Source organism: Seriola dumerili, unplaced genomic scaffold, assembly GCF_002260705.1.
Source record: "Seriola dumerili isolate Sdu_G_001 unplaced genomic scaffold, Sdu_1.0 BDQW01000468.1, whole genome shotgun sequence".
NCBI lineage: Eukaryota > Metazoa > Chordata > Actinopteri > Carangiformes > Carangidae > Seriola > Seriola dumerili.
This window is the reverse complement of record NW_019174723.1, coordinates 3,798,617-3,826,199: the sequence shown is the minus strand read 5'-3', so window position 1 is coordinate 3,826,199 and position 27,583 is coordinate 3,798,617. Positions and strand designations below refer to the sequence as shown.

At 39.9% G+C, this 27,583-nt stretch overlaps 1 protein-coding gene across 1 annotated transcript; it reads right to left on the bottom strand.

The window, feature by feature from the left end:
* ada (adenosine deaminase) lies at window positions 1–17,234 on the bottom strand. Its single transcript, XM_022763228.1, has 11 exons — window positions 17,120–17,234; window positions 11,510–11,571; window positions 10,467–10,589; window positions 8,263–8,406; window positions 8,028–8,143; window positions 6,214–6,338; window positions 3,016–3,087; window positions 2,288–2,389; window positions 1,872–1,939; window positions 1,653–1,782; window positions 1–815 (listed from the first exon to the last, which is right to left on the bottom strand). The coding sequence occupies exons 1-11, from the start codon at window positions 17,162–17,164 to the stop codon at window positions 711–713; spliced, it is 1,092 nt and encodes a 363-aa protein (XP_022618949.1). The 5' UTR covers window positions 17,165–17,234; the 3' UTR covers window positions 1–710.
* Between the last annotated feature and the right edge of the window lie 10,349 nt (window positions 17,235–27,583).

Sequence of the window (27,583 nt, the reverse complement as noted above, 5' to 3'; positions counted from 1 at the left end):
CATTTCATAAGAGCTTTTTATTATGGTCATAAATGTTTCTCATAAATGCAAAATTTTCAAAAGAATTGAGAGAGTAATTATCAAATGCAAAACCACACCAGTCACCAGTGGTTTGTCCATAAACAAAATGACAGTAGTCTGCCACCTAGTGTTCAAATATAAGACTAGACTTTTGGTATTGAGCTGACCTGATGTGTCCTGAGGTTTTGCATGTGGTGGGCAACAAGCACTTATGTTTCTGACATTGAATTCCCTGATTTCACTCTTAAACCAAACAATGTATATTTACAGTAAACCATATTTTTCCCTATGGGTCATAAGTTCACAGCTTGCACTGCTTTTATTTATCCTTCACCTCATGCTTTTACCCTTTACCACAAGTGTTGAGCTTACTATAGTATAATGTTTTAGCTATGACAGATGATTCCCAAAGGTTCTCTTATTCTCTTTATGACAACAGGATGTAAACAGTAGATGAACAATGTATCCAGAGTTTTGATATAAAAAATATTTGCTGATGATGCACAGATACGTGAGGTGAAGGCAGCAGCGATAATATAAACAGCATATATGATATTCTGGTACAGGCTTTATATCTGATTACAAATAAGTAAAAACACATTCCCACATATCCGGTGGGGAGATTAAGGGTTCAGAGCAATTTGTCCCTGGATTAGGTCACGTTTTCTCCTCAGATTTCCCCAGCAGGTTTAAAAGGCAGTGCTCTCTGTCATCCCGTAGGCCTCATGCAGTTGCTGGAGGAGCTCTTTCTTCTCCTCCTCAGGCAGGAAGCACGACTCTGCAGACCTGATGTTCTACAAGACACAAGGAGTCAATGAAGAACCATTTTAATGTGCTTTAAGGTAATTAATTCACTTTAAACTAATAGTTTGATGTTATAATTGTGTGTACAATGGCCGGTTATCTTAGCTTAGCACAAAGATTGGAAACGGAGAAACAGCTAGCCTGGCTCTGTCAAAAGGTTAAAATACTCTGTTAGTCAAGCTCGATATTGTCCTCATGTCTGTTAAATATGAAGCTACAGCCAATGGCCGGTTAGCTTAGCTTAGCATAAAGACTGGAAACAGCTGCCCTGACTCCTGTCAAAAGGTTAAAAAATGTGCCTCTCTGCACCTCTAAAGCTCACTAATTAAAGCATTATATCTTGTTTGTTTAATCTGTACAAGACAGTATAAAAACGGCACCATGAGTTTGCAAGGCAATCAGTGGAGACTGAAGGAAGTAACCGCACCCTGACAAGAAATAGTCTGGTACATAAAATCCCCATCATATTGATCTTTAGAAGTCCTGGTGGGCAGATTTTGTTATTTTTGGACAGAGCCATGCTAACTGGCCAGTATTAATGCTAAGCTAAACTAACCTGCTGCAGGCTGTAGCTTCATATTTAACAGACACGAAAGCAGTATCGATCTTCACGTCTAAAACTCTCAAAAAGCAGATTAGCAAATTTCCCAAAATGTCAAACTATTCCTTTAATGATCTTATGCAAACCTGATGAACCTGGATGTAAAGTCTTCACACACTGGCCTTTGAGAGCCCAGTGAAATTCTTCTTTCATGTAAGCTTTTGTTCCCGCTTTAATTAGCAGCAGAGAAAGGCATTGCCCTGATTATTCATGCATTTGATCTCACCAGTCGTTTGAATTCCTCCTCAGTGAATCCCATGTACTTTTGCGCAGTGCTGTAGTCAAGGTGCAGGGTTGAGTTGAAGATCAGAGGGTCGTCTGTGTTCAGGGAGTAGTTAGCCTTGTCCTTCCTGAACCTGCACAACAAAAGGAAATGACGAAAATCCTGAGTGCCCATAATTACTTTAATTTAATAGACTACCGTGTTGAATGAAAAGCAGCTCACGTGATGACAGGATGCTTGGTGAAGTCTGGGTCACAGGCACCTGTCAGTTTACTGGAAACAGGACACACCTGCAATCAAAACAGCACAGGAAGCTCTGAGAAACTCTATTACTGCAGCTGTTCTTCTTCCAGTTGTGACACCTAAATCTCCACTAGGGGTCACTGTATCACTGTGTCACCACTTCGGACTGAGCTACAACTGTATCACTATGATCACCTAATAAAACAACCCCACTTTCTAACTGTAATGATCAAAATTATCAGTGCTGTAATGATGAACAGGCCACAGTACATCTAATTGATTACATAACATGCACATTCCTGCATATTTGCATTTTAATGCAAACACGAATTGGAAACCTTATTGGTGATTCTGCTTCTTGATGAAAATGGTGATGAGTACGGGTAGTTCCTTACCTCAAAGTGCATGTTTTGCGCCAGCAGTTTTTTGTAGAGGGCTTGGTCTTCCAGGGTTCTGTAACCGTGTCCAACACGTTCCGCTTTCAGCACTTCCACAGCCTACAATATCAGATGGGGGTCACGAGGTAGATGCATAAGGTTATAAACCACATGAAAAAAAAAAATCTTCCATGTAGCGCATGTCAGCAGAATCTGCAGGCTATTTCTAGAGCAGCACTCGCAACTGTTGTGGCATAGCTGAGCTGTCACTTTGAAGGGTGGCTTGCTTAGAGAGTGGCCCCTTCATTTTGGCAGACAAAGTGCAGTGAGACCGTGCTGTGGTTTCAGACAAGAGGAGCTTGAGACACAGCAGCTGAGATGGATACAAACAGTAAAAAATAATCACAGTATATGCATGGATACAGATGTATATGTGTTTGCGTGTATTGTGTGTATTTGTTGTTGTGGAGACAACATTTACTCCTTTGTAATTTTAAGACACTCCCAGTCTGTTCCTTCACCCACTTAAACCCTTAATAGCCAACAACAAACATAAAACTGTTATTGCTTTTGTTGGATCTCTGCCCAGTAGTTTGCCTAGTCATTTCTATTGTTAGTGCGTGACTCCTTTGTTTGTGTAGCTGCCGTTACATGTTCCACCGGGCTGCAAACTGATGACAATTAAGTTCTCAGATGATGCTACCACCCAGTTCAGAAATGTCTCATGTCACTGTTGAGCAGCTTACCTCCTGCACCACAGACGGCGGGCCCACCTCTCCCGCATGAACTGTCCTGTGGATCCCACAGCGCGCTGCTTCCTGTTAACAAAATCAATCATGGACGACATCAGGCATCAAATAGTGCACCTAAACATCTGGCTTTTACATCTGCGCTGCTGCAGCATCTACTGAGGTGCTTTTATCATTTAGACAGGTTTTTGTATATACTTGATTTCTTTTGTTTCAGAGGGAGCGAAGTGTTGCTTTGGCTCTGTGACATAGAATGACACAACAATATCTCAACTGGTTAAACTGTTAAATGAGGAAATTGGTTTTGACTTCTGTTTTCATTTCAACATTCCTAACCTTGGATACAACAAGGTTGGCTTGCTTAATTTGCACGTATATACTGTATCTAGAGGTTATGCCTTTATGAAGATAAATCTCAACATTAGTGTGAACTCTGCTCTGTCAGTTCTGATTCTTGTTAACTGAAGATTTCCATTTCTTCCATCAATATAGATTCAGCTTGACGGGATCTCAGATCCTCTCTACACTATAAAGCATATTTATATGGCTCTTATCAAAACCAGATGTTACACAGTGCTTTACGATGAAAACTCAAACAGTAAATATACACAGAAAATCATATTCTCTACACATCTGTACAACATGATGAGAGTAAACTGTATATTTCTGACGTTACTTAAAAAACCCCAGAATATATTATATTAGAAATTATAGCAGCCTGCATACACACATAATTACCAACTCATGCAGACAAAATTACTTGAATTAAATAAAGTTATATATATAAAAAAAAGAAGCTTTTTGATAAAAATGTGTTTTCATTGAATATTTAAAAGAACAAGCTGATTTTGCCAATCTGACTTAAATTTAATCGAGCATGATTATGGACGAATCATTTGAGTGGTATTGTGGCATAGACAAAATATATGCAACATCTGCAAATACGATACTTGTAAACCATTACGCAACAGCTCTTAATTATTTAGATTTTATGGCCAGTTTATGAATTATTAGCAAACTGTTTGCCTTAAATGACTTTTAACTGGTTGTACTTTAACTTCATTGTGACACAAGTTGGGGCAGTGAGAGTATGCAAGAATTTTTATTGCACACCTTGTACACACGCACGCACGCAGGCACGCACGCACGCTTCATAAAGCATTTTACTGCCCACCTCTACATTATTACTACATTCACACATATTGTTTGGAGGGCACTGCCATTCAAACAACAGCTCTGTGAGTCAGGAGTGTATGGCTGACATTTCATGATGTCACCTAGTGGTTAGTGCTGCCATGGTGACAACCCTTTGGCACTGTTTATTTTGGTTCTCGCAACCAGCATGGATAGCATATCAGAAATGCAAATAACAGTCACAAGTTGATAAGGACGAAAAACTGTTCACCCTATTCATTTTCATATCTGACTGATACATGTAGTGATACATAGGCTAAAATATTATGAACTACCCACAGGCTGTCAACACCATCCATCCTCTATCCATGCAAGTAATTCATTTTAGGTCAGACTCGGCCCCCTTGCAGTGTTGTACTGTATTAACTGATTAATCTACCTCATTCATTACGGTCTGACAGGCAAAATCAATTACTTACTGTGGTATTCTCTGAATTAATCAATAAATGCTGTCTGAAAACCAAATTGGATTTTTCTGAGAAGCTTCAGAGGTTAAGAGGAAAATGGTTTGGGAGTATTATGTTTTACTCCCATACTGTGTTGTTTACAGATAAAGACATTTAAGTCCTCATCTGGCTGAAAAAAAATCAATGTTGATAAGTAAAACTGTCTGTCAGCCACATCACCTGACCTCAAACCTGTTTCAAAAAGACACATCAGCAGGTTAGCAGGCTGACACTGACCCTCAGTACCTTCCTACCAAGACTGAGAAATGGTATCAATGGTAGACAATCAGGTTGGTTAAGCTTATTGAGAGCGTACAACATATTTAAACTAGAGTCTACAGCTGTGCTAGTAAATATAAGCTAATGCTGAGTTTATCATGTTCACCATCTAAGTTAATGTGTTTGCATGCTAACACTGGCTAATTAGCACTCAACACAAACAAACTACATGGGGGACTTGAATATATGCACCAAATGTCACAGTAATCCATCAAATAATTGTTGAGGCACTTAATATAAGAATATACACGTGAAGCTCATAGTAGCAAAATGGAGGGAAAATTAGGATATCACCAAAATCATTAAAACACATCATCTGGGAACCAAGGATGTAAAATAAATTGTGCTAATCTATTTACAAGATATTGAGATATTGTTCAGGTAGATGTGTGAAAAATTTTACCTACTGGTGGCACTAGATAAAAAAAATTAAAAGATGACCAAATTTGGCAGCATTCATCCTCTGGGGACCATGAATGTACCAAATGCCAATCTGTCCAATAGTTGTCAAGATATGTCAGTCTGGACTAAAGTGGTGGACCAGACCAACACTGCCATCTATGCTAGAGTTATCTGAAAAAATCAACTGTCCGTCACAAAGCTGCAGACCAACACTGTTTTTCTTAGCTCATGAAATGTTGATGTTTTAGCTATATATTGTTTTTAAAAGAAAGAACTAATATGTGCAAATATTTGCCTTTTGGCTCCTAGCATGGCTATCGTTTGTAGCATTTCCAAACCATACGGCATCTACAGCCATAAAAACAGAGCCTCAAATTCTTACTAAGGATTCCTGAAAGTTGTTGGTGCGATGAACTGCAGCCATATTCCCATCAGCCTGCAGCCTGTGGGATCACGAGGTGGACTCTGTGACTGTAAAACCTTTTTATAACCTCAAAATTACATCCATCCGCTATCAATAAAAATGATCGCCAATGTACTTTAAAGCCAAGGGAAGCAGTCAACTGATGTATTTACACTGTCTGCTCTTTTCCTCCAGCACACTTTCTTAAACTATATAAGAAATCACCGGCTTTTTCAAAACGCTCCTCAGCTCCTCATGAAGCGGCAGAAGAAGTTGCTGTTTAGCTGATCATGGTATTATTACCATTAATTGCTGTTGATTCAGTAACAGTCATTTCTAACTGCTTTGCATGTGATGGTGTAATTAAAACATAGGAAAGAAGGACACACCGAAGGCCACACCTTTTTAATGTCCCTCGTGCTTTGACAGAGACTGTTTGTGGGTATTATGCTGATGTCTCAAAAAGCTCACCTCGTAGGCCATCCTGTGTCCTGGATAGGCTTCACAGTTGAGTGACTCATCACCTGCCAGATCAATGGCGACCACTCCCTCGTGTCGATATTTCTTACACAGCTCAACGATGTCCATGGACCAGCCTGGACAATTTAAAACAGATATACATTACTACGCAGTTTGGTCCTGACGATTCAAACGCACACATGCAGATGATGTATGGATGTGGATGAAATGTGATGATACATTCTAAGCATCATGCTACGTCCATCTGCATCAATATACAGCTTCGACAAGCACAAGACAACACTAACTATCTAACATGCAGTAGTAACTGTATTGGTCTGGTTGACAGTAACCAGGACTGCATCTTAAAGGAATAGTTTGACATTTTGTGAAATGCGCTTTTTTGATTTTAAATATGAAGCTGCTGCCAGTAGCCCACTATCTTAAATTAGCTTAATGCAGCTGGATCTTGTTAACTATGGACAGAGCCTAGCTGTTTCCCCCTATTTCCAGTCTTTATGCTTAACTAAGCTAACCTGCTTCTGCCAGTAGATTCATTTAAGGTATGAGTGCTCAGTATCAGTAGTCCTTTAATTTGCTGTATCATATCTTGAATTTTAACATGTCATATGCATGTTTTTACATGCAATCTCCCAGATCATGATTATCAAGATTCACATGCATACTAAGCTGCCTAGTGTTTAAACATGAACAAAACAGCTTGTGCAATTTGATATTTTCTTAAAATAGTGCTGTTCTTATCTATAATGACAAAATCAGATATCCTCCATACAGGAAGTCTCTCACATAGAGATGACTAATCCCCTGAGGAATTACAGCATGTTATGTGAAATTATTTGTGCAAAATGGAGATATGAATTGCACTTGGCTTTTGGGTTATATAGGAAACAGCTGCATGAGTGGAGTAGAGCATATTTAAGACAAATCACTACAGTTACTCCTGCTGCTGATACAGCAACAACTCATGTTACTACAGTTACTTTGGTACAGCTTACAGACTGCGCATAGTGAATGGCACAGCTGCTGCTATTGGTATTGCCAATACTACTCCAACTACCACTAATTCTAGGCTACTAATATAGTTTGTATTAATACTGTCCTGTGAAAACCATGTTAGCTTCTCCTGAGCTAAGAAAAGCAGTGCTGGTTTCAGCTTTGTAAAAAAGCATTTTTCAAATAATCCAGTGGTTTTTTTTTTAGCAATACTAATTACGTGGCTATAGGAATGTTGTTGGTCCATCACCTCTCTCCAGACTGAAATGTCTCAGCAGCTACTGGATGGATTGCCATGAAACTGTATGCAGACATTCATATCTTAAAAACTATTGGATGAATTGCAGTGTAATATAGAACAGGCATATTCATGTTCTTCTCAGGATAACTCCTAATGTTAGCATTTAGCTCAAAGCACTACTTTGCCTAATTCCAGCCTCACACAGCCGCAGCATGGCTGTAGGCTCTTAATCCTTAATCAAATTGTTATTTGGCTAAAAAAGAAAAAAAAGAAAAAAAAAGGATAATTTTCTCAACCCATTGTGTTTATGTTTGTTTTAAACTCAAAATTACCAAATTTGGAGATGCATGGATTTCACAGGATATAGCAACAATATGCAACATATGTTATTGTAAGAATATTAAGGGTTTATAAGATGCATGAACTATGAAGTATATTGTGGTTTTATGTGCCCCTGCTCATTATGTAATGAGAATAACTGAGGAAGGGCTTTCAGGAAGGAAGACAGAACAGTAAGGAACCTTATCTCAGAAGGTTGTTTTGGTAGACAGGAGCATGAACAGTTCATTACTTGGCATGTGGCGCATGCAGCATAGAATGGACCTGGCTTTGATATTGAAGGCCCTCTCCCCCTCGCTGAGGCCCTCGTTAACCACGTGCACCACCTCATCTGGGCTCAGGTCACCTCTGAGTAAAGAAAACACAAAGACAATGAAAATATACAATGACCTAAATTAAATGTGTCCTTCCTTGAGAGCAGAACACAGGAATCACCAAAGGCTGCAGATATTCGTATAAACACTTACTCTTTCTGGTCCCATGGAATGGGATCCACTTTAGTGTTAGCCAGAAAATGTGGGCTGTATCTGACCTCGACATAAATCACCCCTTCCTTCGCTTTGTCCTCAAGAAATTCATAGGCTATCCTCTTTATGGCCTCTCTGTCTCCACTGAAACAAAAGAAGAACACAGAATGATTACCCTTTGGCTCTGATAAACATATCTCAGTGATAATAAATAAAACCACGAGTCACTGCTAATCCATTATCTAAACTGTGATGGTTTGGAGATGAGCAATATAAACATTTACACAGTGTAACTGATATAATTATACTGATTTCATTTAGACACCTTCTCCACATCTATGTGCAACATATGTTAATGTGATGGTTGAAATAAAGGCTTCATTAGATTATGATGTATAGAAGTACAGGAAAAAATGTCTACAAGGGATTGTACAAAAATTACTAGAGTGGTTAGTTTGACTTTCTGGGAGAGCAGGAGAGGGTCTTTAAATTCTGGATCTATATTTCATTTCAGCTTTCACTTCTGCCAAATATTTTAAAACAAATAAATATAATAATTAAATGAATATAATAAATGTAAAAAATAAGTATAATAGCCCTGGTGATAATGATGTGTTTGGTCTTAACAATCCTGTCTCTGCATTGGGGCATTAAAATGTGTCATATGATTAAAGTTCAGAGCCAAAACTTGCCATCTTCTTCTACTAATTGTTGAATCCAGATTGAATATTAATATTATTAGTTAATGAATGCACACGTTGTTCAGTCCTGGATCTGAACACATACACTTCACATTATGTCAGTTCTTCTGCAGGTAACAAAATGTTACCAAGATATTGGATCTTTTTTTTGTTCATGCACAGAACCATGTGCATTGAAATCAAATATGCTAATCAGAGCTGCAACAATCAGTCAATTAATTGATTAGACAATCGTCAGAAAATTAATCACTAACTATTGTGATAATGGAGTAATTGTAAAGCAATTTTTCAAGGAAATATGCAAAACATTCTGTTATTCTGTCATCCTCAATGTGTGGAGTTGCAGCTTTTTGTTGTCTTGTGATAGTAAAGCTGAATATCTTTGGGTTTTAGACTGGAGGTTGAACTAAAAAAGCAATATGAAGACATCACCTTGGGCTTCAAAAACCAAACGATTCATCAACAAAATAATTGGCAAATAATCAAAATTATTGTTAGTTGCAGCCCTACGGCTACAGGAAGTCAGGGTGAGGCTGCAACAAAAAAATAGTTCTTTGAAGGTTTTTTTTCTGAAGTGAAATGTAAGATACAGCCCCCCACACACACACACACCCCCACCCCACCCCAGTCATATTAACACAGTCCCTAACCTTGTAGTTAAAACATTTTATAACTAAAACATTTCTGTCTCTTTCCCATTTCCCAGTGAATCCCAGCTTCAGTTCCCTCTTTCCTTTAGACTCAGCAGCACAGTTTCTGCCCCCACATCACGTGACGGAGAACAACACCGCTTCCAGCATTTACACTGAAAATGAATGCTCATCGCACAGATCTGAATGCCTGTTGTTCTCCACCCCACCCCCCCCAACACACACACCGACACATCACCACCAAGCTCATACAACAATTCTGCATGAGCTAAACTCAGCTAGCAAGTTCCCTGTGTTGTTGAAGCTGTAGTGCACACAAGGCTTTCAAGAGCCTTGATACAGAAGGGTCCATTCAGCACAACTGCACGCTGCAGTCCAGCCACTACAGACCGCCATTGTTGAAAGCTTTTACGGCCATTGAGTATCTGAAAGACTGTATTTGGTCTTTTCTATACAGTTCACTGGAGGACTAAATATAAGACAGAATGACACCGGAAAGGCTCCCCAAACAACTTTACTCTCCTTTTTGTGTGGTCTCCAAGGTGACACTTGATCTCAATAATGATGTGTTCCTGTTCTGCATGTCTGGCATTGAAAATGACCCCCCCCCACCAATCGTGCTATATTGCATAATCTCGCTGTGTCTTACATCCCAATACGATTGATCACAAAGTACACTACACACTCTACAACTTTGACCCTCATTGTAAACACTCCTGTGACACTAATGAGGTTGACCATGACTCTTAATCACTCAGATCTTGCTCTTTGCCCTAACTGTCATGTGCTTGGCAAGAAAACACCTTTGGTAATTGTGAAACTACATCATTAAAGGCGACATGTCAGCACTTACGCAACCACATGCATGTACTCAGCGAACTTGCCCAAGAACTTAGTGAGGGTGGCAGGCTCTTCGAGAATGATAACCGATGTCAACTCCTCCACGGTATTTGCTGGCAGAAAGATGCCGCGTCTCCTGGAAGGAAAAAAAGAGGTCAAGTCAAGGACAGTGCTGAAATTTGTACCAGGAATGTGTTTCATCCCCTACTTGACCTGATTTGTTCTGCTCTCTTAAAAGAAACATTGAACAGAGGCCTGTTGTTTATGTGATGTAGTGACGCCTGAGCTACTGACTTGACAGCTGAATTAAATATTGCTATTCCAGGATTTATTTAGCCTATTGGAAAATTATCTTCTGAAAATACACGCACAGATTTTAACTTTAGAGACCACCGGCACTGGCTACAGTGCCGGTGGTTACAGCTGCTCTAATCTATATTTTTGACATTACCAGTGGGTCGCATAACTATTTGTAATGTGAAAGGTGTTATCATGACAAATCCACACCCGACTCTGAAGTCCCCCCTGGGCTCTACGGAGCATTTTAGCCTGTTTTGGTTCACTCTCACCACTCGTTGTTTCCAGATACACAGTGCACACAGTGTAGTATTTAGCAGCCACACATTTCCCTCAGAGGCTGATTTAGACCAAAAACAGAGCTAGAAGGAGAATCATAGACCCAAATGTAGACAGAAAAGACCCGTTGATGTCATATATTACAATTACAGTATTACATGAAATTGACACCTCCCACTATAGTTGCCTCTGCTTGGCACGCAACACATGTGTGTCCGGCGTAACATGTTTGCCATAGCTACTCTAAAAGGTAATATGTCAGTGTTGTGTTTAAAGCATGTTATGCTGCGACCATTTGGCCAAAAAAATCTATTAATATAGGTTTAAAAATTGTTTTTTTTTTCAACATGAACACACAAAAAAAACATTTTTGAAAGATCCTTCAAATGTGGTTATTGAAGAATTACATTGTTATGTAATGATGACAGTGTTTCAAATCACCTGCAGAATTCTAATGAAGTGAAAAGGAAACTAACTTACTTGGCAATATCAAGAATAGTCTGCACCCTGATAGCTCCATCGAGGTGCACATGCAGTTCAACCTGTGGATGATAATATATAATTAATCAGTCAATCGAAACAAGTGAATTTCATAGATATGGATGTTTCCATAGATCTGAGTCTGAGTGTAGTTCAGAAGAGAAGAGCAGAAACATGTCAGATACCAAGTAGTGTTAAAAAGAGAGCAGCAGCAGGAGAGAGAAGTGACTGTGCTGCAGTTCAATGTTCTGGCTGCAGCCCATCATGAATGCAGTACGCGTGACTGGGCAACAAGTGGTGGAAAGGCCAGGGGTGCCAGCGAGGGGTCAAAGAAGAGTAAGTGTTCTGGCTCTCCTTCCATCGCTGAGAGACCTGATTTATCCTTGCAGATGACACCCATAAATCTCTGCTCCTCCTTACAGTTTAGGCCTAAACTATGCTCATTAGTCCAAGTGAGATTCAAATTAGAAGTTCCCTACTGGAGACTTTTAATTCTAATCTCTGGTTGGGAATGATGAAGAAGAAGAAAATGAGCACAGTTATGGAAATCAGCCCTAAATTAAGGCTCCTAATGTGCACTGAAAGAAGCAGCTGAGAACCATGCACTTGATTTTCCCAGCAGCTATTTCAAAGTTTAATCTTTTCTCATAATATCTCATGTTTATTCTTGATTATATTTTACCTTCTTTTTCTGCCTTGTAATTCTACCTTAAAGGCCCTCAAATCTTGTTTTCTGAATCAGCTTCTGACAGCGAGTGATGCAATTCCACATTTTCCTCCCGCTAAACTTTATTTGTATTGGTTTATACCTGTTATAAATTACAGAGAGTAAAGATCAAAAAATGCAGACAAACATGGAAAAATGTATTAGTCCAAAGATAAAAGATAGGGTCAATGAGTCACTTTGGTATCGTTCTTACCAGATTTGTTTATTTCAAATGAGAGATTTCTGTATTTGTGTGTTTCTCTGTGCATCTGTCACTGGGTTGAAGTGACCAGGGCTCAGATGCAGAAATACAGAAGAAAGAAATGCTGCGGTGATGAAATCTGTCCACAAACAGACAGACATAAACACCTGACAATGTACTCAAATCCATCTCAGTGATGTTTCCTGCTTCAGTTCATGTCTCCACAGGGCGAATAAAAATCGTCCCGAGAATCATGCAGTAAACAGAGGTTAAATTAACTGTGATGATTTGTAGAACAAGACTTGGAATAGTAACACCTGCACACAAATGATATTTATATAATTTTGTAATGTTATAGTCTAATTTTATTTACAGAATTGAATTACAGATTCAATGATTATTTTCATGCTGCACTTGTGAAAAACACTGTATTAGAAACACCCTTTCCTATTACAGTCCACAAATACAACAAATAATCTATGAAAACCGGAGCAGAAAACAAAGCTACAACATTATCCTGCAACATAAAGTCAGACAAGCCTCCTGTTGTCTTCTGCCAACCACTCATTCTATAAAACTTCACTGGTGTTTATATTGGACTTACTGGGAACTGTACTGCGAGCTGAAGTGCTGAACTCACTCTGCTGCTCTGCTCCTCGTGTCTGCTGTCTGCAGAGTCACTGCTGCTAAATGCACAACTATTTAAAGCAATATGTATTTTTCTGGATTTAAATTTCTTTAACTCCTTATGTTGTTTTTTTTTTTAACGTTTATTCGTGTAAAATGAGTCAGGCAGGCACTGACTGGCTGGCAGCTGTGGAGGAAGACAGATGTGAGGGAGCTGACAGCCACATAGAAGCGGAGTGGGTCGTGCAGCCTGCTGCACTGGGCCAATCACCACAGCACGGCCACATTTCTCTCTCTCTCTCTCGCTCTCTCTCCCTCCGTTTGTCTGTTTCTCCCTGGTGTTTTATTTTTCTCACATTTTGTGTAGCAGCCTATTGAGAAAAGTCCCGATTCTCCCATCCCGTCATAGCACACTGGAGGAATCATAATGTATATGGATTAAATCACCTTAAAGAAGCTGTTAGAGTGTGAAACTAATCTGTGTATCAGATAGTCAACTACACCCCCCATTCTTGGGCCGTGAAACTGCTTTAAACTTCATGATCTTTGTTTATTTTTCTAACAAGATACCGAAGTCAAGAAGCAAGCTGTTTATACAAAAGAAAAAAACTCATCCAAGAACAGCCTGAGTGGGAAGTAACATTCAAAACAACTTTATCATTAACATTCTTTGGTGAAATGTCCTCAATCAAAAAGCGCACAACAATGTCGAGAGTGTCAAACAATTCACAAGTAAAAGGAAATGTGCAGGATTCTCACAGGAAATATAATTTAATTATTTATTGTTCCTGAATTAATTTATTTGTTGCAATAAAAGCTCAAGTTGGGAATCATATTGTTTAAAAGTCCGAGTTAAAAATGAACATCTTTGATGGAAAAAGAATGACATTAGCCACCAGCTGTCAACAAACCAAATATTTCTGGTGCATTTTGACTAGAGCTGAAACAATTATCAGATGAACCAATTAAGGAATCAACAGAAAATTAATTAGCAACAATTTTGAAGATGAAATGATTTAGTCTTTTTTTGAAAAAAAAAAAAAAATTACCCAACACTTGCTTCAGCTTTCAAATGAGCTTTAAACTCAGGTTTTTCATTATTTTCTGACGTCGGAAAAGATCATTAAATTAAGCAGAAGAAATAATCATCAGATTCATCTACAATGAAAATAATAATAATGAGTTGCAGCCCTAAGACAGTTTCCCAGAATCCCTGGTGAAGTCTTCAGAAGTCGTGTTTTTTCAGAACAGACTAAAACACAAACATGCTCAGTTTACAGTGATATCCAGATGATAGTGATGATTCAGTTTACAACTTTGATATTTTATTAATTCCTCCTATGCATCCAGCTGCAGAAATGTGACGATTTGCTGCCTCTCTATTGGACTTGTATAGATCACTTGGAAACTGAAGGTAATTTTTCACTATGTTCTGATGTTGTGTGAACCAAGGGATTCATTGATTGATAAAGAAAATAACCTGTAATAACCTGTTACTATATTATGAATATACTAGTCAGTTGCAGCACTAGTTATGTCTAACTGTTGATCAGACCTGCTTCCTTATCACCTTGCCTTTATAGAACATAAAAGCATACACATGCTGTACAGCTGTGTCCAGCTGTGTGTGAGTACAAAACATTGAGGTCATATGTTTTCTACTCACAGTAATGTGTATTATTGAGACAGTTTGAATCTGTATGGTTTACATGTGTTTTCTTCTGTTAAAAGCCTGATGTGTCCGGGACACTGGAGCGTCAGAGCTGCTATAGACTGAGAACAGCTGGTTAACCCATCTGCAACGTCAGGAAACCCTGCAGCAGTTCTTTCAGTATACACCACACTTCCTGTGGCACATTGTCGAAACGTATAAGGTAATTTGTCCTAGTTTTAATCTGCATTTCAGCAACCCAGCAGTGTGGTATTGGGCAACAGCCTCTGGTTAACTGATTGATTAAAGATGATTAAAGATGTATGTGAGATAATACCTCACGAACTGTGTTCCTAAGAAGGTGATAAGACCTCAGATGGACACTGTTGCATAATTCTGTGAAGCAATAAAATATAGGACGTTAATATCTGTAATCAGTTTATGCAGTTTCCATCAGTGCACAAGCTTCTTTACTTGTCGATATTTGTCATTCAGTAATGTTCATCTGATGCATCTGAAACAGAACAGAGTTGCACTGAAAGCAGAGTCTGCTCAATCATCTTCAAAATTAAAGCTGAAATGATTACTGATTAATCTCTGCAACTGTTTGTCATTTGATTTCCTTTTAATGCAAAACCTGTTTTGTCTGTTACATGATCCTAAACTGAACGTTTCTGGGTTTTGGACTTGAAAAACAAACAAAAAAAAAAGACATCTGACGAAATCATTTTGAACTCAAGGAGCCCGGAGACAATTTTCACTATTTTATGATATTTTATAAACAAACCAATGTGCTGATTAATCAAGAAAACAGTCTGCACATGAGCTGACAATGAAAATAATAGAAGCAGCTCTTATCAACTGTGCAGATTTTCTGTTTTTCTTTTCTGTCTCTTAGTGTCTCATTAATAGTAAATTGAATATCTCCGGGTTAGTTGGATAAAACAAGACATTCAAAGATGTCTCCTTGGGTTTTAGACACATGTGATGGACCATTCTTACTGTTTTGTACAGACAAACGATTAATCAAGAAATGATGATTGATGATTTAATCTTCAATAAAAGGGATCATTAGTTTCTGCCCTACTTTAGTCAGGTTTAGTTTTTTATGTGTAATATAGCTTATGTTTGTCATTAATTATATTCATCTGATCCGGCTGTAACCCTGAACCCGAAGCTCACTGAGACAGTCTGGTCAATCTAACTAAAAATGTATTGATTAATCAATTAGTCAAAAGTTAATCGCACAACTGAATTGATGTTTCCAGCTTCTCCAATGTGAAGATGCTTTGATCTGTTTGGGTTGTTGAACTGACAATCGGACAAAACAAGACATAAAATAAACCAAATAATTAACCAATTCATTGAGAAAATTATCAGTAGATTAATCAATAATGAAAACATTCCCTCCCAAATCCACTTATTACATAATAACACAGTGTAATAACGCTGTAGCTGTTTTACTGCAACGCCTGTCAGTATATGGAACAGGACGGTGAACATGTGAGTGGTATCAATTCTACTACAGCAAATTAATATTTAATGAGATTATCTCTGCAAGCAGCCACCACTCCCTGAGGTCTCCCCTCACACACACTTCACCCCCCCCCCCCCCCCCCCCCCCTCTCTGTGCTGTATGTCTTTCCATTTCTCTGCCACTGAACCCGTCATTTCCACTCTTCTTATCAGCTCAGACTAGATGTACACGCTCAGGTGCATGCTCAGTCCAAAGGGCGTACATATCATCCCTGAGTTCCCGAGGTTTATATCAAACTATCTGAGAATTAAAGCTACTTTTCAGGCTTTGTTCCCCTCAGTTCTCCCCACCAGTCAACAAAAGAACTACTATTAAGATATCGTGCAAAATAATGTAAAAATAAGACTTTTCTGTGTTGCTATCTCTGTGCCTGAAGCGGGAGAACATCGGTCACATGAATTACAAGTGATTCCCTTCATCCCCCAAGTATGCATTCATGCAGAATCCCTCTGACTACAGAAGCTGTTAAAAAAGCAGGATCCAGGTTAAGCAATCAGTCTACTGTCTGAGTCAAAAGCTAAAGTCATTCATCACAGTGGTGGAGCTTGTGGGATCTTGTGTAAAGACGGGCAGTAACACGTCAAACTGTAAGCAATGGAAATGTTCTTCCTTGTTTTAACAAGGTTACACAAACACAAAGAAAGCAGTAACTGTTTTTTGTTTGTATAAGGTAAGACTTCATGTCTGTCTTTATGAAACCACTCTTCTTTTCCTTCTCCTTGCCACAGGGACTCTTACAGTAGGCTACTTCAACACACAGTCACAACGTGCGAATGTGAGTGAATACGAGCGGGTGAGAGAGCGCGCTCGTCAATAATTCACCACCTTTCCGTTTAAATGATTAATGCTCGTACTACAGCGCTACAGCGCACCGGTTGGTTACGTACCTTCGGCTTGTTGAATACCACTTGTTCAGGAGTGTGCTCGGCCATCGTAGAGGTCCTGCGGCTGCCGGTGAGTCCGCTGGTGCACACAGCGCTGAGGACTGGAGAGGCAATGCTCATCGCTGCCCGTCTGGCCATTATATGCATGGCTCTGGGACACGCCTTTGTTCACGCAAGGGCAAAAAAAAAAAAAAAAAGAAAAGGTAAAAAAAAAAAAAAACAGCACCGCGAAGTGCTCTTAGTGTACAACTAAGAGAGGGGGTGTCTAGTTACACAGAGCGGTGTGCATTAACACTACAGTAGGTAGAAGGATTAACGGCCCTGTATGGCAGCAGCTTTGCACCCATGTGATGAGAGCTTTACCTCCCGGCTAATTAATTATGTCAACCCGCCTTGCGACACAGTGAAAATTGTGCTATCTATGTGAAGTGCTCTTCATATAGGCTACAAACAAATAACAGTCTTTTTACATAGGGAATGTGTTGCAGCACGCCTCTAATTGATTTTTTTTTAAAGGTCATTACTACAGGAATGTGAATACCCTGTCTTCTTATGATATATTCTCTCACAAGCACTAATTCTCCCTTAAGCTTTGCTGTTTTGTAAAAATGCAAACTGAAATATGAAAGTTGTATTTCTTTGAAGATTTTCTGTTTGTGTCCTGATCTGCTCCTTTAGTGACTCCACATGCTTCCTGTTTTATTCTGGTAATCACTTATCTCTTGTGTGTTTGGGCATTTTACTTCCTGTCTGTGTTTTTTTCTTGCCTGTGTGATTACTTGTTATAGCCATAAGCAGTGTCACCTGACCGCTATTACTCTTGGCTCCCTTGTGTATTTACGTCTCTAGTCCCCTCAGTCTTTGTCAGTGTGTTAAGTTGTTTTGGTGTGGTTTGTACGTGGGTGTCTCAGCCTTTTCTCTTGTGTTTTGTCTCCTGTTCTCTTGGTGTGTATGTGGTGTTTTTGACTTCGTTGCTACCAATCCAACTGAAGACTTAGGTTTTTTTGTTCTTAAGATTTGCTCTGTTCTTTGTTTTTTAGTTCCTGTGTTTCCTAGTGTCCTTCACCTGGTTTTTGGCTTCTCTTTTATCCCTGCAATTTGTTGTAACTAAAGTAACTCCCCCTCACCTACCTGCTTGCCAGTCTGCATTTGGGTCCTCCATCCTGTTTTCCATCCAGCATATTAAAAGATTTCTGAGGAGGAACTAAATTAAGTGATACACTGCATTCAGGGATTTAACATGTGGGCCTACAACCTGCATATCTCTAACACCGAACAGAAAGAATTGGTTCGGGTGTTGATTCAAAATGGTATCGTGACCGGGGAAGATTTATGGCCAATTCTGCTTCAGACCCTGTTTTGCTTGAGCCTTCAACCTCAACACCCTGTCCAGCCATACGCTAGTCTCCCAGTCTGCTGAATCTCAGTCGACTAACCTCAGGCCTGCTCTCCTCCAGCTTGCACTCCAGCTGATTCGGCTCAGGTTCATGAGCCTGCTGCCCTCTACTCCACCATCTGTCTGATCCTTTTCCCGGGCCAACTAGCTTTCTGACCAGTTCCTGACACTGAAGACCCGAAGCAGTCCCCGTTTTTGGGAATCGCTTGGCTATTGCTCTCAGATCTCTAGGGGTTGGACTCCCTGGAAGGAAGCGTGGGTTACAGAGACATTGTTCCCTCAAGTGCCCCTGAGCCCCAGCTGTCCAGCTATGCAGAGCCTTTGCTGCCCAGCAAAACGACTGACCTCCAGCCAGACCACAAATCAGACCCTGAGGAGGCTGTTCCTGCTAATGTTATGTCTGTTACCGGGTCAGGGGTCCCAGCCAACATCTTGTCTGTTCCTGAGCCTGTTCTTCGGTTGGTGGTTCTGGCCAATGACTCATCTGTCCCTCCAGTGAGGGTCCTGGCTAAGGTTCTGTCTGTTCCTGTGTCTGCGGCCCTGGTCAACACCACATTTGCTCCTTAGTCAGCTGTCCTACCCAACACTGCCTCTGTTCCAGAGTCAGGGGTCTCAGCCAACATCACCTCTGTTCTCCCATTGGTGATCAGCTCCTGATTTCCTTTCAACTGTTCCTTCTGACCTGCACCAGAGGACTCAACCAACAGTTGAGTCCTCTGGTGCCGACTGTCGCTCCAGATCTCCAGTCTATTTGCTAACGGTCTTGCCTACAGCACCAGTCTCACATATATTGCCAGCCTTAGAGTCATCCTCCAGAGAGGCTCTGTCTGTCTGGTCATCTTCCAGCTTTTCTATCTGAGGGGAACAGCCTCCGCCAACACCCTCCTGCTCGATCTCATGAGGTGATCCATCATTGTCCTCCTGCTATATAGGCTTCCAGAGAGGACCTGCCTTTGGTGTCCTGATCCAGGGAGATCCTGTCTTCGCCGTTGGCCTTCAGGGAGATCCTGCCTTCAACCTTGCCCTCTAATTGAGTATTTGCTTAGTCGTTAAGAAAAAAAGTGTTTGGCATAACAATGATTACGGTCATTTTCGTATTTTGTCACCTTTATCAAATATGTAAGTTGAGTTTGGTGCAAAGTGAAGGATTAACACTTAATACTTCTCTATATATCTGATTTTAATATTATTTTACAGGGAAAAGGCAAATGTTGCTGTCTGTGGGACCCGAGAAATGAGGAAGTAAAACCAATAAAACAATGACATTGTGTTTTGATAATAATACTCATATTTATATATATAAAAAGGCTGATTCCACAGTGCTGAAATCAGTCTTAACAGCTGTTAACAGTTAAAATTTCATACTTATATGCTTAGGCTCATAAGGCTTTAATAAGCAATTTTGAGAGTTTGTTGCACGTACTGCAATCACATGAGAAAAGAGAGAAAACACATCACAAGGTTAAGATTCCTCATTCAGTTTTTACTGTGATGAAGTAGAGCAGCTTTTGACCCACGAGACCAAAAATACATCAACAAATGGAAAGTGGGAAACCAGGTAATTACTATTTGGGCAAACAGCTGTTAAACGGTTAAATGCAGATTTATGGTTTTAACCACCAATATCCTCTTGTGACCCCATCAACATCATTGCATTGTTATGTGTGTGTGACTTCTACTTCCACTTCCATCAAATAGATTTCCTTTCTCTGCATGATTTCTTTCCCGCTTTGAAACACTGAAAAAACTGCTGCAGTGACTTTTTCAGTCATGTCACGTGCTTGTGCAGAGCTTTGAGATATTTTAAGCCTTTTTGCAACATCCCAATCTCTCTTCAAAGTCAAAAGTCTTTTTCTTAAATGATTGGTTTGCCCAAGTCACGAGTAAAATGTTATTGGGACATCTAGTCATATTGATGGTGCCAACTCAGTACACTTGGCAGAGTAGAATTTCACCTGTCGTGCTCAAAGCTTGAAAATCAGGTTTGAACAGCAAAATGTAGTAACAAATAAAATGTCCTGGTTACTGAGGTTAGTCTACTGCTTCTGTGCAGATTTCACTGAACAGCTTTCCAGTGAAGAAACGCATCTGGTGCAAACTTCATCAAGACTGAACCTGAACAGAGGTTGCTTTGCCATTGGATCATATGGTGTCTTTGTCAGTTAGCACCACCTTGTGGTTGTAGCTCACAGGACACCTGTAGTGTTTTATCAACATAAAATGAATGCATTTGGATTCACACACAAAGTGGTAATTGAAAATAACTGCACAAATAAGTATGGACTATGTACTCGTTAGTGTTTAAGCAATCCGTCATTGGTTTTCCTAATAACATTAGCAAAGATAAGGGAGACTGTGCAATGATTGACTCTTGACATAAATCTTTGTCTCATCAGAGACCATTGGTTTCACTTTTGGTTACGGTTTTATTCAGAGATAACCCAAAGACTTTGTTGTCATATTTGAAAAATGGTGTGGCCAAAGTTGTTAAACTATAAATGCGTCGTTTAGAAGAAGTCTTTTCTACATTCATAAATGTGTGATATTTTATTCAAATATTGTGCAACCGGCTATTAAATTAACTCCAAATATTTTCAGTTTTTACAACTACTGAGTTTTACTGTCCACATGTTTTTGAAAAGAGAGAAAAAAACACACGACAAGGTCAAGATTCCCCATTCAGTTCATATTGTGCTGACAAAAAGAAAAAGGGGAAATGATTTAGAGACGTTAAAGGAATAGAGGAAAAAAGATAAAATGTGTTGATTAGTGAGCTTTAGAGACTTTGACAGAGCCAACCTGTTTTCAGTATTTATGCTAAGCTAAGATAACTATACAGACACGAGAGTAGTATCAATCATAAATAATAAGCATATTTCCCCAAATTATTCTTCTAAGATTAAACCCAACTGTATTGGACAGATCACTTGCTTGCAATAACGACATTGGCAGGGCAAGCTGAGTATTATTGAGTATTACAGACACCCACATGTGAGTGATGAAAATCTTATTCCAAAACCATGGGCATTAATATGCTGTCGCAACAGATGCCACTCTTCTGGGAAGACTTTCCATAACAATGGATCCTGGCTGCAGTGACTTTTTCCCTTTCAGCCACAAGAGCGGCTCGAGCACCGGCGCTGGGTGATAAGGTCTGGCTCAGAGTCAATGTTCCAATTCATCCTAAAAGTGTTGATTGGGGGTGAGGTTAGAGCTCTGTGCAGGCCAGTCAACTTCTCCCATGACTCAGAAAACCTTTTCTTTATGGACTTCATGTGCAGGGCCTTTGTCACATTTTAAAATAGTAAAGGGACTTCCCTAAACTGTTGGAAGCACACTAAATATCTCATGAATATTATGTTGTAAATATAAATATATGCTGTAGCGTTAAATGAATAGTTCCACAATATGCATATTAGCATTCTTGCTAACACTTAAGTGAGAAGAGCAATGCATTTTTTACACCCGTAAGCTCAGTTTGGAGGGACATCAAGCAGCCAGTTATCTTAGCTCTGCATAAAGACTAGAACAGGGGACATGGCACCTCTAAAGCTCCTTAATTAACTCGCTATATTTTGTTTGTTTAATGTGTAAAATTATACGTTGTGGTTTTACAGTGGGTTTTGTGTGGGACCATGAAGCAGACCATACCATTTTGCCATGGAGAAAAAGCCAACGCACCTGAATGTTGTTGTACAGTTTGCTCTGCTCCGGTCGAACTATTATTTCAAGATTTCCCTTAATTGGTGTTAAAGTCCCACGACAGCTGGTTACCCAGAGTCTGAGTTACTGAGCAGGAAGTTGTGGCAGCACAGTCAAAATCTTAGTGATAGGTTCTGGAAGTGAAATTATGTACCTGGTCTTCAGGCTCGTCACAAGTGTCAAGCCAACAAAGACAACTTGACAGGTGGGTCAGTCGGTGGTAACGTTAGAGGAAGACTTGTCTGCTAGAGCACACTGGCTTGTTGAAACTGTCAAAGCTGTAAAGCCTGGACATGATGACAGGAGTTCATACACTGGAGATTCTGGTCAAGGACAAAACTTTCACCAGGCCTGCAGCTCAAATCATACCATACGGCTACCTGCCCTCCTCCTGGATGACAAGGACTCTGAGCTGGTCTAATGAGAGAAACATCTGTCTGGACATAATTGGCAGCAGCTGCTAAAAAAGTAATTGTTGATTTTGGTTGTAGGTTCCCCTGCTATTAAAAATGTCTAGCAGGTGGCACTGAGACATAACCTCACAAAATCTGTACATTGAACAAACATCCATCATGTTGGTTCAGTGGTGCTTTTTCCTGCCATGCATGAAGCCCTGGTTCAGTTCCTGACCATTAAAACCCTTTTGAAAATTAAAACGTCTTTTCATCCTCCATCATATCAAGGCAATGTGTTTATACCTGTTCTTTGATATACAGCTCCGCACTGATTTCTCAGTGGCACTGTGTTAAAATTTCCCCCTGCCATATTTATGTTTGATTTTCAAAGACTGCATCAGGCTTTTCAACCTTTGTTATATCAGAGCAGCAAACAACACATCTGTGTGATGGAGGAGGAGGAGGCTGCACTTTCAATTTTCTGTTGTGGATTTCACATGTGCTTCGGATCTTCCCACATTCACAAATATTAGATCAAAGCTGTTTCACATTGTCTATACTATACTATACTATACTATTCACTTATATTTTCTGCAAGTTTTGTTTCCTTAGCCTTATCCACAATATTAGGAAAAAAATCCGGCAAAGAAAATCTGAATTATTATTTATTTATTCATTTTTTGAAAGCTGGATTAATAGATTTTTTTTCCACTTGGGGCCTTGTGTTGCTTATTTGCACATCAAGTAAATACAGAGCAAGATTAGCATTCATTCAGAGGTGTGTTTCATGCATCCGGATGAATGTAAGTCCAATATTCGCGCTCTTCTTCACTTTCTATCAGTGTCCACTAACTCCTGAGGGAAATATCTGGCTCTTTAGCCACTAAATGCTCCACTGTGTTCACCAGCTAACTGAGCCTGTCTGCTGTTTCCTGTAGAGCTGGTAGCATACAGCGGGTGTTTAGAGCTTTTTAGCTGAAAATGCTACATAGAGCTGACCCCTTTCACATCCCTCTGTCTGCTTTGTCTGGTAATTGCAGGCCCCGCCTCTTCCACCTGCCCTGCAGTAACCCCAGCACTTCCCGCCTTTCCACTCACCTGATTCCCCCACACCCCCATGCTCACCTGTTCCCCATTCCCTCCTTTGTTCCACAGTGTATATTCAAGTTGCATCCTGCACTCATGTCTATTGTGTCATCTCAGCAGTAGGTTTCCAGCCTTTTTGTACCCACCTGTTTTTAACCTGCCTGTTTATTGTTTTTGAATTCCACCTTTTGCCTGGTGTTCCTGCTGGCTACCAGCCACCGGACTAGCCCTTACCTGCTCTCACCTGAACTACCCCTTTGATAAAGGTACTGTTTAAACTTTTCTTCATTTTTTTTTAGTTGTGCATTTGATTCCTTCCTGAGCTGTGACAAAATATAGTGTATTGTGTCTAAAAATACTGAAATCAGTCTGTGAAACACCCACCATGTGTAAGTTTAAATCGATTTCCTCTAAACTCCCTGTATAACCATCAATAAAATCCCTAAATTGAGAGGGAAAATAAATACAGAGGCGCTTGAGTGTGTTCAACATGAGCTACAGCCCTGTAAGAATCCCAGTCATGACACTGCATGCATACTGAACAACCAGGTCCCTGAAACTGATACACATGGAATCACACCTGTTAAATTATCTATTATATCTGTTCTGTCACAGATGTCTCCCACAAATAGAACTTTTCACAGCAGACATTTTGACTTGTCATAGTAGAAAAAGCAAAGGTTTCTAATAACATTAACAATTGGTCTGCTTCATTCAAGTGTCCCAATAGGCTGTGACGGAGTCACAGTGAGCCTACATGCATGATACCAGGACCCTGAACCTCAAGCAGCTATGTGGAATTCAGCAACCATTCATTTTCTCATCCTCACATCCATTACACCTGTTATTCCTGCTGTAACATGTCAAAACCAGTTACATGGATTTGTGACAAAACTGTCATGAAAGTTAATGTTTATGGGACATTTTCAGTGCCTCACACAGAACTGTACAGTAATTGGGTGTGAGATAACAGCATATCATGATATATTACTACTAATAAAAGGTAATGGTGTTAAAATAAAAATAGGAAACAGGAAATGTGAACATTTTTGCTTTCCCTGTTTGGCCACTAGAGGGCTCTGATCATGTTTTTTAAAAAGTCACTGCAGCTTGTGGTTTAAGAGCAAGTGCTAATTTGTCTGGCTGTTTAAACCCTCCACACTCTTACAGGAAGGAACTCCCTGTTGAGAGAAAGATCCTTAAATATAAGAGATTTAGGCAACCATAAATGCTTTTTATTGTTTTGTTTTTTTTAATAATATCATGCTACTAACTTGTATTGAAGTATTTTTACTGTGGGATACTTAATACTTAAATAGAATATATGATTACTCAGCACTGGTATATGTTTTGGAACAGACTGAGGGGAGGGGAAGTGCCAATCAGTCGATGAATGAAAGATGAAGTATTTGACTCATCCTCAAAAACAGAACACAGGATGTCAGTGAAAATATTTACCAGAAATTGAACCCAAACATTGTAAGAAGTTAAAATGCATGCTTTTCAGACTGTTTCCAAATTACCACTGGGAAAGGAACAGTACATCCTGACTACTCCCAAACTCTGGCAACTGTTGCTTCATGCCATCACTGAACCATTTCACCTGTAATTAAGTTACTGTTGTGTGTCCAAGAGAGTCTGTTTATCTCAGAGTTGTGGTCAGTTGTTTTTATACCCATGCACTCTCCAAATGTTACTGGTGTTGTCTCTGGAAATTGACTGGAATAATTTTCTGTCGGTGACATGTGAGGAAGTCTGTGATGCTTCCCCTGGCTCCCAGAAAGCAGATAAAACTCATCAATCATGCAAATGTGAGCTGGATTACTTTTTAAAATGAGTTTAAATGTTCCTCCAACATTCCTTTAGTAGTGTGTCTTGTGCTTTTGTTCTCAGTAGACAACATCAGATGTGTTCAGAGCTAAAAATGATGCTTTGCAGTTGGCAACACTGTAAATGCGTCTGTGATGACATTCAGACGTCTCCAGCTGTCTGCATCTTTCCTTTGCCTGAAGTCAGCGACAATCTTGGCTAAAAATATTGACACTGTGTGCTAAGCTAGGAAGTGGCTTCCTTCATGAACTGAGTCCTTGTTGCATATTTATTTGTTCTGATTTATTTTTAGTAACCAAAGTTAGAAATGAATGTGTTGTTGGTTTAGGTGTGTCAGCGAATGCAGGACGCTATTTCTACACTGTGTTGCTGCAATCAGCTCTCCACAAACAACCTCCTGAACCTGGACTCGGACAAATAAAAGTGACCAGAATTGAGAGGATGATGCAAGTTATGTAAGTTATGTATAGTTGGTTACATCCAGTGTGTCAGTGGGCTTCACAGCGCCTGAGGACAATGCTAACATGCTGATGTTTGGAGGAGCTATTTGTAAGTTTCGCTACATACTTACTACATAGCCAGCGTTAGCATTAAAAGCTGTTTACTTACCAGTCTAGAAGAAACGTTGCAAGTTCAGCATCAAACTTCATTCCTTTACTCACCGAAAGCTGTCTCCAGTTGTGGAAAACGCAATGATGGCCAAAGGTCTTGTCAAGTGAAAATCACCACCACCCCCTCCCGGCAAGACACCACATCCGACGGCAGAGAAATCTTACAAATAGCCCCTTTAGCAGGTACAGTGTCATGATCACAATCTGTTAGCATTAGCATGCTAACATTTGCTAATTAGCACCGAACAGATGAGTGCAACTGAGGCTGATATGAATGTTATGTGTTTTGCAGGTTTTTGGTTAAGATTTGGACAAAGAAAAAAATTGACCAGATGGTGGCACTAGATGAAAAAATCCTGAGGGGTACTTGAATGTGAGGACAGAAAAGTTTATGGCAATCCACCCCATAGATGTCCAGATATTTCACTTTAAACACTTCACTTAAATGTCAGTCAAGGTGGCGCTAGAGGAAAAATGAGATGCTCACCAAACTCAAGCCATATATTATTCATATAGCCCAATATCACAAATTCACCTCAAATGGCTTAACAATCTGAAGAATTAACATCCTCTGTCCTTAGACCCTTAAATCACACAAGGGGAAAAACTTAAAATAATAAGAAACATCAAAGTCAATAAGACACACTATCAGCGAACCATTAATGTCTGTAGCTAGATAAGATATTTCACTGGGTACGTAAGATCTTTCACCTGTTGGTGGCACCACATGAAAAGTAAGGGGCTCGTCCAAGTCTGTGGGATTTACCCTCTGAGCACCAAGATTCTGTTCATCCAATAGAGATATTTCTGACCAAAGTTGTGAACTTGCTGACAAAGACATCCCTAGAGAAATTTCAGATATGAGAGAGCTTCAGAGATTCCTCCTGCATTAACATTACTGTAAATATCACCTGTCAGAAATTCCATTTCCAGCAAGGTAATTTGAAACCAAACTGATATGCGAAGCTGCACAAGTTCAGTCAGTTAGATCATTAGAGCAACATTCTTTGGGTTTTGATGGAGCATGTGATTTTGTACAGACAGTTGTTTCACCCTTTCCTGACACATCTGTCACTGCAGCTGCCGTAATGAGTGGGTGTGAATGAGTGTCTGGACGATCTGTGCTTTTCTTTTGTCGTTGTAGACACGGCAGTGACCTCGGCCCCGTGTACGTCAGGAGGCGACCTTTGGCCAGGACGACGTCCTTATCGTCAGCTCTAGGTGTTCCTGTGGCAACACTGTGGGATTTTCACACATCGAGATGGAATGCCTGGAATGTAGGTGTCATTTTAGGGAAAACATTTTGGCCGTGGCCTGCGTTATCCGTGTTGGAAAACTCCTGGCTCTGTGTGTGTGTGTGTGTGTGTGTGTGTGTGTGTGTGTGTGTGTGTGAGAGAGAGAGCATGTGTGTCTCCTACTGTAGCTGCTTACATCTGGACCACATCTT

Coding starts and splice junctions, on each gene's coding strand:
- ada (XM_022763228.1), bottom strand. CDS start 17,164: ATGGCCGAGCACACTCCTGAACAAGTGGTATTCAACAAGCCGAAG. Junction 8,407..10,466: donor GAGTACATGCATGTGGTTGC/GTAAGTGCTGAC, acceptor CTTTTGTTTCAG/TGGAGACAGAGAGGCCATAA. Junction 3,088..6,213: donor GACACAGGATGGCCTACGAG/GTGAGCTTTTTG, acceptor TTTTGTTAACAG/GAAGCAGCGCGCTGTGGGAT.